We start from the raw sequence: 10,136 nt of genomic DNA on the forward strand, positions 1-10,136 counted from the left end.
TTAAGCAGCTAGCATCTTGCTGTGCTGTTCTGTAGCAGCGGGTCAGGGCAACCCTTTTTTTGGTTGATTACTTTCATCACATGTATTGATTCATATTTAATTTTCATTTATATTTTAAAAAGTCAAATTATAAAATTAAAAAACCACTACCTTGTTCGAACATCAAGACCACCAGGAACACAATCCAATGGTTAAAAAGGAGCCATTATCAATCAGCCAGAATTTTGTGGAGAGCTTCAGAAATTACTGCTTGGGAAAATTTATTTTGAATTGGCAGGATTGTGGCTGGTTTAAATCCATTTGGTGACTCTGCACTTCTCAAACATCCACAACCAGATGTCCCAAAAGGACTTGAGAGTTTGTCATGAGAAGTGGGAATAGTGGCTCTTTTTTTTCCTCTCTCTCTTCTCTCCCTTTCCCCCAGCTCAAAGAGCATTGGAACCCAACTGCTGCCAAGCTAAGACCATGTAACTCTGCATAAAATATAGTTTGGCTCTGGAACCTTCTGGTCTGTATAGCTCTACACTGGATCAGCCAGTGCCTTTACTCACTTGACTAGTGGGAAGCTGCAAGTAAGTATAACTCTGTCAAATTATGCCTGGCTTTTTATTGTGTGTAAGGATCTTTGTACTGCAATTAAATTTCTAACCTCAAGAAATGCTTCTGATCTTTAAGCATTAATTTTATAACTTGGCAACATAATGTGTTATGTTTGATGTTTGCCTTTATATCATCTTCTGGAACCTTTTATTGTAGAGGTACATTGAGATCTGGCGAGCACTAGTCAGCCTATTTGGTCCAAGAATTCAAAATATACTTGTGTCAGACTTCAGTAATAGTTTTTGCCACTGTGTCTGATTCAAGAACAAATACACAATCAAATCTGGGCTCAGGAGTACAGTTTGAACAATAAATGCAACAAAGGCTGTTGTACTGTCAATGATAAGTGGATAAAATGTTTCCGTAAATGAAATGTTTTTATTGATAAGCATATTGGCAATAGCCATTGGTGCCCTGTTGTGGAACTAATGGAAATATTGGCCAGTATAATCTGGACTAATGGGTTCCTTTTATTTATAGATGGTTAAGAATTTCGGTGATGAGACTTGCTTTGTCATCTGCACCTTGAAAGGTACAGTTTACATTCTTACAGTTTCATGTATGTCTGTTGTACCCTTGCATTGAGTTTTATTACATCTTCATGTCTTTCATCTTTGATATCTTTCTTAGAAGCCTTAACTCTTGACACATTGAACATTTTGGATTAATGATTATTAAAACCTGTTTTTAAAATTCATTCATGGAATGTGAGCATCATTGGCTGGACCAGGATTTAAAGCCCATCTCCACTTGCCAAGATGGCAATGCTGGGTTCTGGATTCATGTGTAGACCAGACCACATCAGATCAGGATGGTAGATTTCCTTCCCTAAAGAATATTAATGAATCAGATAGATGTTCACCACAATTGACAAAAGTTGCACGAACACCACTCGGCCAGTTCTTTATTCCAAATTTTATTGAATTCAAATTTCACTTTCTGCCATGGTGGAATTTGAATTGATGTCTCCAGACATTGGTCTGAGGTTCTGGAATGCTAGTCCAGTCACATTAGCACTGTCTCTCCTCATTCTTGTCGAAGAGCTTGGCCATAGAGAATATGTTTTCAGATATCTTTTATTCATTCATTTGGTTTAAGATTCTAGAACCAGGTGACATAGTCTTAGAACTGCGGCCAGGTCATTCAAAAGAGATGTTAGAAAGCATGTCCGCACACAGAGGTTTGGAACTCCCTTCCTCACGTGGCAGTCTCTGCTAATTCAATTGTTAACTTTAAATCGGAGACAATTTTTTTTATTAAGAAAGGGAATCGAGGCATATCAGTCCAAGCCGGGCATATGGAGTTAGGCCACAGATCAGCCACGAATGTATTGAATTCAGTTGAGTGGGCTGAATGGCCCACTCCTCTTATTGTGTTCCTTTGTGGGTGACCTTGCCCATTGCTGATTGCCTCGAGGGGAGTTAGGTACCATCCACGTTGTGTGAAATGACTTCATGAAGCCAGTATCCCGTCACTAAGTCACCCTTTATTTACATGTGCACATTACATGACAGTGACCCAGCTAGCTCAGAGCCACCTGAACCCCTGACACTCCCACTTATATCTGTCAGCCAGGGCTCCTGACTAGGGCTGTTAACCTGGTCAAGTTAGGGAATTAATATTCTATGAGGTCGAGTTGGCTGACGTGACTCCAATCACTACTGGAATTTTGTGTAGGCCAGTAAGGATGGCATATTTTATTCTCTTAAGGACACCATTAAAATAGACAGGTTTTTACACCAATTGACAATGGTTACATAATCATTATTAGGTTAGCTTTTTTAAAAAAATTCCAGATTCTCTCCTGAATTCCCATTTCACCATCTGTCATAGTGGCATTTGAATCTACATTCCATGGACATTAACCTGAGTTCCAGGTTGCTAGCTCAGTAACATTACCACTACACCAGCCTTAATGATCGGTGAAAGTGTCTGCTGTATATTTCCTTGTGGAATTAATGCCATCAATTATGCTCTGTTATTAAAGAATTGCCCTATGTTCCTTCCCCACTTCTAGTTATCCTGCTGTTATGGTGAATGAAACTTAAACTTCTTGTGTATTCTTCACAGCTGAGAGAAATGATGGGTACAACATCATCTTAAAATGACAAAAGTTGCACCTGATTCCCCGACATCAGGAGGAAGATTGAGTGCTTTCACATTATTTGAATGTTGTTATCATTGTCGAACATGGATAACAATCTGATCATCAGGCAAAAGATGAACTGCCCACAGTTGAAACTGAATTTTTCTAATGTCTTTGAGGGAAAAAAAGATTTTTTTTTTCTTTATCCGAGTGACTATTATATTTGGGGAAAGAAAGCAAGAAGGCAACGATAGAATCCTTTTTGTTTTTAGCATTATTTTACCACGTTCCCCAATAAGAAGTGCTATGCTGTATACAAGATAACATGACAAAATGTTTTGCTTAATTCTGCACTAGATATGGTGGACAATTTTGCTTTTGATTCCTGGCTATTTTCTAATAAGTGGAGTGACTAAAAACCATATTTTCCTCCTTATTTGTTTTGTACTTAGTCATGATGAACGCTAGTTGCAGTTTTCAGGCAGAATAAAAGTTGACAAAAATCATTCCAAAAACAAATAGCTAAATTTCATAAAGTTTCCCATGTCAGTGAAATGAAATTTGGCTTACCAGTGACTTTGATAACAAATGGTTTGTTTGCATTTGTAGTTTTATTTGAAAAGGATTGTAATTATAACGAAGTGGAATTAACTTGTCATACTCATTCTCCTGCTCCTCGGATGCTGCCTGGCCTGTTGTGTTTTCCAGCACCACATTTTTCAACCCTGGTACTCCAGCATCTGCAGACCTCTCTTTCTCCTATACTCATGATCCCTATCTAACTCTTGAAACGCTTATGCTCCATAAAGTCCAGGCTTTGTCTTGATTTTAAGGACCCAAGCTAAAGTTTGAGTTATCCAAAATTTTCTTACACAGGCCACAGCTATCTATTCAAACCTATCCTCATGAGATATTTGTGAATATGTTGTGACTCTTAACTTTAGAGGCCTGTGCCCTTAAGTATTTTCTAACATGAAGCTATGATCGCAGTCAAGTACTGACAATCTATTTCCTTTACATGGTGCTGCAGTGGGGAATGAGGTAAAGAGAGTAGAGCGATAGCCAGGCAACTGACCTTTATGTATATTAGTTGTCAGGTAAGATGAAGAATATATTATTTTTCCTTTTATTAATCAGACTAATCCATGTTCAAGAGCATCCTTAGGTTTTATTAGATAAAAGAAATCATGAAAGAAAAGGAGTGAAAAGACATGGATCAGATTTTAAGGTTGGGGGAAAAGAAGTGATAACTCAAAAGCTGAAGAGATATGATTGTGTATTTTTAGTTGTTCATGGGAATGGGCTTTGCTCTTTCCTACTTGTCCTTAAGAAATCGGTGCGCCATCTTGAACTGCTACAGTCCTTATGGTGGATCTGCACTCTGTGCGATAAGAGGAGGAGCAGCAAGGTAAATAAACCTGCTTTTTGCACCCTGGCCATTTTTTTTGTTGTTGTATGTTTGAAGCTAGTTCACGTTGGACTCTTTTGGATTTGGATAAACCGATGCATGAAATTATTCATTATCCAAAGACAACCTTTTCTCTCAGACAAGGGCATGAATGACTACCCAGAGCTTGCTGTATGTCACAGCCACTCTCTCTCAATGGGGATTTTCTATTAACTGTGTATATTTAATTGAAGTGATTGGTTCCAAATTGTTGATGTTTACATGACAGTTGCTCAGTTGCTCAATTGCTAAGTCACCCAGGGTAGATAATTGTTTTTGCATTTTAATCAAAGTAAGTAATTTTTTTTCAATTGCAACATAGGAAGCCCATTTTTATTTTGCTGGACATCCTGCTGCAGTTGTTAAGATATATTAAACCAAGTTGAGTTACTTCCATTTAAACATTGCCATGTCTGGAGGGATTTCCACCCACTCCAACTCTTCCATTGACTCTCCGTCATGCAGCATTTGAAGTGAGAGGCCAGCAATAAGTGATTTGCTAGCAGGCCTAGTCCTAGCTTAATGTGGGTGGGTAAGACTGTTCTAATACTTTGGCTGCATCGAGCAACTTGAGATGTGGAAAACTAGAACCTTTGTACTGAATGAGTTTAGTGCAGTGATGTTTCAGGCAAATTTCCAGCTTTGTTGTCTCTTAATATGGTTTTTCAAACAGAAAATGCAGCAAATCCTGTGCGGATCTGGCAGCTCTGAGAGAGAAACCGACTTAACGGTTTACGACAGTGGATGGGACAAGGTGTGTGATACAATAGAAGACAGGAGAGACTAAGTGATGGAAGAATTAGACTTACAGGGCCAGAGAGAATGCTGCTAAGGCACAGAACAGAACAAAAGATGTTAGTGAGTTTTGAGAAGATTTGTAGTTCAGGTTGAGGTTTTGGATGTAGGTTTGCTCGCTGAGCTGGAAGGTTCATTTCTAGACGTTTCGTCACCTACTAGGTAACATCTTCAGTGGGCCTCAGGTGAAGCACTGCTGAAAATTCCTGCTTTCTATTTATATGTTTGGGTTTCTTCTGGAACTCTATCAACAAACACACTGAGTTAGACCCCATGTACTACCCCCTGAGAAAAGGAACAGGAAGTGACTTCACCACAGGAAATAACATCACAGGAAATGACATTGTTAACCCAAAGAAACACAAACATATAAATAGAAAGCAGGAATTTTCAACAGTGCTTAACCTGAACCCCACTGAAGATGTTACCTAATAGGGTGACGAAACGTCTGGAAATGAACCTTCCAGCTTAGCGAGCATAGCTACATCCAGAACAAAAGATGTCCCGAGAGCAGGTGTGCTGCTGCCTAAAGCAAAAACAAGAAGAAAAAAATGAACTCATGGTAGACAAGAAAAATGGGGGCAAAGAGCATGGTTTGAAATTGTTAAATTCCAGTATTGAGTCTGGAAGGTTGTGAAGTGCTTCAATAGATGACACAGAATTAGTGTGTTATAAACTTCTGTCTTCGGGCTCTTATGGTACAGTGATAGTTTCTTTCCCTCTAGGCCAGGAGTCGCGGGACCAAGTCCCACCTGCTGCACTGCTAAAAAGGTTGTTTAGGAAATGTCTGAACTTTTGTCTTTGTCCTTATCCCACCAACCAATTAAGCATCCATCTCTTCCCAGTTATGATGAAATGGCATTGATTTGAAACATTTCCTGTTTTTTATTCAGATTTCCAGCATCCCCAGTATTGTGCATTTTGGTTAGTTTTTTTTTGAGTTGATTATGTACTTTCTAGAAAGTCTGAAGTACTATTTTACATACCTTGGAAATGTTTTTGTACTCCTACCAATTAAGTGTAGCAAATGTATATTGTCTTAGTGTTGGGCAAATTTAGCACATCTAATTCATTTTCAACTGGCTCTCTGGGTTTTCTCTTACACTTTTGTTGCAGTCAGTGGGCGAATATATAAACTCGGCAGGATTGTGGAGATAACACGGGGGTGGTTGGTTGGAAAATGTTGAATGTTGTTACTTTTTTTTAATGTAGAAGCATGTTTTGCACTGGCCTCTGTACAATTCAGCTCAGAAGTGGAATATATTCTGTACCTGAAGGCCTGTACACTAGCCAATTGAATAAATCTACCTTTTATAACAAAATTTACATGTGCTGTCTTTTTTTTATATATAGCGAAAGACAGATTCTGCTTTTGGTATTTATGTGTATAGAGTCAACCAGCATAGAAACAGATTATTTGGTCCAACCAGTCCATGCTGACTGTAATCCCAAACTAAACTAGTCCCACCTGCTTGTTTCTGGCCCAGGTCCTCCAAACTGCTCCTATTCATGGACTTATCGAAATGCCTTTTAAATGTTATAATTGCACCCACTTCAATCACTTCCTCTGCAAGTTCATTCCACACACAATAGACAATAGACAATAGACAATAGATGCAGGAGTAGGCCATTCTGCCCTTCGAGCCTGCACCGCCATTCAATATGATCATGGCTGATCATTCCTAATCAGTATCCTGTTCCAGCCTTATCTCCATACCCCTTGACTCCACTATCTTTAAGAGCTCTATCCAATTCTTTCTTAAAAGAATCCAGAGACTGGGCCTCCACTGCCCTCTGGGGCAGAGCATTCCACACAGCCACCACTCTCTGGGTGAAGTAGTTTCTCCTCATCTCTGTCCTAAATGGTCTACCCCGTATTTTTAAGTTGTGTCCTCTGGTTCGGCACTCCCCCATCAACGGAAATATGTTCCCTCCTGCCAGAGTGTCCAGTCCTTTCATAAGCCTATATGTTTCAATCAGATCCCCTCTCAGTCTTCTAAACTCAAGGGTATACAAGCCCAGTCGCTTCAGTCTTTCCGTGTAAGGCAATCCTGCCATTCCAGGAATTGACCTCGTGAACCTACGCTGCACTCCCTCAATAGCCAGAATGTCTTTCCTCAAATTTGGAGACCAGAACTGTACACAGTACTCCAGGTGTGGTCTCACCAGGGCCCTGTACAGCTGCAGAAGCACCTCTTTGCTTCTATACTCAATCCCTCTTGTTATGAAGGCCAGCATGCTATTAGCCTTCTTCACGACCTGCTGTACCTGCATGCTTGCCTTCATTGACTGGTGGACAAGAACACCCAGATCTCTCTGAACAGCCCCTTTACCTAATTTGATACCATTGAGGTAGTAATCTGCCTTCCTGTTCTTGCCACCAAAGTGGATAACCAGACATTTATCCACATTAAACTGCATCTGCCATGCATCTGCCCACTCACCTAACTTGTCCAGGTCACCCTGTAATCCCCTAACATCCTCATCACATTTCACCCTGCCACCTAGCTTTGTGTCATCAGCAAATTTGCTAATGTTATTGCTGATACCATCTTTACACGAATGACTCTGTGTAAAAAAAATTGCCCCCATGTCTTTTTTTAAATCTCTCTCCTCTCACATAAAAAATGTGCCCCCTAGTCTTAAAATCCACCATCTTAGGGAAAAGCCAACTACCATTGACTCTATCTGTACTCCTCATTATTTTAAGAACCTCTATAAAACGCCTCTCCACCTCCTACGCTCCAGTGAAACAAGTTCCAGCCTATCCAGCCTCTCTGTATAACTCAAACCTTCCACACCTGGCAATGTTAAGGAAAAGGAAATAAATTACAATTCTGCAAAGCTTCCGACAACACTTTAAGGTTTTACTGTGAATGTAAAATTTTTCAATAGACAATAGGTGTAGGAGTAGGCCATTCTGCCCTTCGAGCCAGCACCATCATTCATTATGATCATGGCTGATCATCCTCAATCAGTATCCTGTTCCTGCCTTAGCTCCATAACCCTTGACTCCACTATCCTTGAGAGCTCTATCCAACTCTTTCTTGAAAGTATCCAGAGACTTGGCCTCCACAGCCTTCTGATTCAGAGCAGTCCATACACCCACCACTCTCTGGGTGAAGAAGTTTCTCCTCAACTCTGTTCTAAGTGGCCTATCCCTTATTTCCAAACTATGTCCTCTGGTTCGGGACTCACCCATCAGCGGAAACATGTTTCCTGCCTCCAGAGTGTCCAATCCTTTAATAATCTTATACTTCTCAATCAGATCCCCTCTCAGCCTTCTAAATTCAAGCTTATACAAGCCCAGTCACTCCAATCTTTCAGCATAAGATAGTCCCGCCATTTCGGGAATTGACCTTGTGAACCTACACTGCACTCCCTCAATAGCCAGAATGTCTTTCCTCAAATTTGGAGGCCAAAAATGCACACAATACTCCGGGTGTGGTCTCACCAGGGCCCTGTACAGCTGCAGAAGGACCTCTTTGCTTCTATACTCAATCCCTCTTGTTATGGAGGCCAGCATGCTATTAGCTTTCTTCACTACCTGCTGTACCTCCATGCTTACCTTCATTGACTGGTGTACAAGAACACCCAGATCTCTTTGTACTGCCCCTTTACCTAACTTGACTCCATTTCGGTAATAATCTGCCTTCCTGTTCTTGCCACCAAAGTGAATAACTACACATTTATCCACATTAAACTGCATCTGCCATGCATTCGTCCACTCACCTAGCCTGTCCATGTCACCCTGTATTCTCCTAATGTCCTCCTCACATTTCACCCTGCCACCCAGCTTTGTGTCATCAGCAAATTTGCTAATATTACTTTTAATACTATCATCTATATCATTAATGTACATTGTAAAAAGCTGCGGTCCCAGCACTGATCCTTGCGGCACACCATTGGTCACTGCCTGCCATTCCGAAAGGGAACCGTTTATCACTACTTTGTTTCCTGTCAGCCAACCAATTTTCAATCCAAGTCAGTATTTTGCCCCTAATACCATGTGCTCTAATTTTGCTCACTAACCTCCTATGTGGGACTTTATCAAAGGCTTTCTAAAAGTCCAGGTATACTACATCCACTGGATCTCCCTTGTCCATCTTCAGAGTTACATCCTCAAAAAATTCCAGAAGATTAGTCAAGCATAATTTCCCCTTTATAAATCCATGCTAACTCTTACCTATCCTGTTACTGCTATCCAGATGTGTCGTAATTTCGTTCTTTATAATTGACTCCAGCATTTTTCCCACCACTGAGGTCAGACTAACTGGTCTATAATGCTCTCTTTTCTCTCTCCCTCCTTTCTTAAAAAGTGGGACAACATTAGCCACCCTCCAATCCGCAGGAGCTGATCCTGAATCTATAGAATATTGGAAAATGATCACCAATGCATCCACGATTTCTAGAGCCACCTCCTTCAGTACCCTGGAACTTATCAGCCTTCAGACCTAACAGTCTCTCCAACACCATTTCCTGCCTAATATAAATTCCCTTCATTTCAGATCCTTCAGCCACTATTACATCTGGGATATTGCTCGTGTCTTCACCAGTGAAGACAGATCTAAAGTACACATTCAATTCTTCTGCCATTTCTTTGTTCCCCATAATAAATTTACCCGCTTCTGTCTTCAAGGGCCCAAATTTAGTTGCAACCAATGTTTTTCTTTTCACATACCTAAAAAAGTCTTTACTATCCTCCTTTAACTTTTTGACCAGTTTACCTTTACCTTATTTTTTTCTTTGCGTATTTCCTTATTTCCTTTTTTTAAAAGTGTTTCAGCAGCATCTTAGGAGAGAAACAAGCGTAATATTTTGACTCTTCAGAACTGAAGCCAACATTCTGAACAGAAGTCATACTGGATTCAAAACATGATCTCCATTTCTCCACAGATGCTGTCAGGTCTGCAAAGTTTCTCCAGCATCTCTATACTTGTTTCAGATTCCTAGCGTCCACAGCCTTTTGCTTTTAGAAGTGTCCACCTTGTTACAATGGAAGAAATATTTTCACAACCAACTCCCACAAATAGCCATGACATGACAATGAGTTATCCTATTCAGAAAAGTTGACCAATTGGGGTCATACCCACTAGGATTTAGAAGAAAGAGTGGGATTCTTAAGATCTTGAAGGGATTGATTTGGAGATGCTGGTTTTGGACTGAAGTGTACAAAGTTAAAAATCACTCAACACCAGGTTATAGTCC

At 40.3% G+C, this 10,136-nt stretch overlaps 1 protein-coding gene across 2 annotated transcripts in view; it reads left to right on the forward strand.

The window, feature by feature from the left end:
• Positions 1-5,322, forward strand: part of tfcp2l1 (transcription factor CP2-like 1) — a 45,565-nt gene extending 40,243 nt beyond the window's left edge. For both annotated transcript variants that reach the window (XM_072579865.1, XM_072579866.1), the window contains 2 exons: positions 1,081-1,132; positions 2,671-5,322. In XM_072579865.1, the coding sequence (XP_072435966.1) occupies positions 1,081-1,132; positions 2,671-2,708 (90 nt within the window). In that variant the 3' untranslated portion in view covers positions 2,709-5,322. The remainder of the gene's footprint in view (positions 1-1,080; positions 1,133-2,670) is intronic.
• Positions 5,323-10,136: the final 4,814 nt, after the last annotated feature.

The sequence above is a fragment of the Chiloscyllium punctatum genome, chromosome 10 (genome assembly GCF_047496795.1).
Source record: "Chiloscyllium punctatum isolate Juve2018m chromosome 10, sChiPun1.3, whole genome shotgun sequence".
Lineage (NCBI taxonomy): Eukaryota > Metazoa > Chordata > Chondrichthyes > Orectolobiformes > Hemiscylliidae > Chiloscyllium > Chiloscyllium punctatum.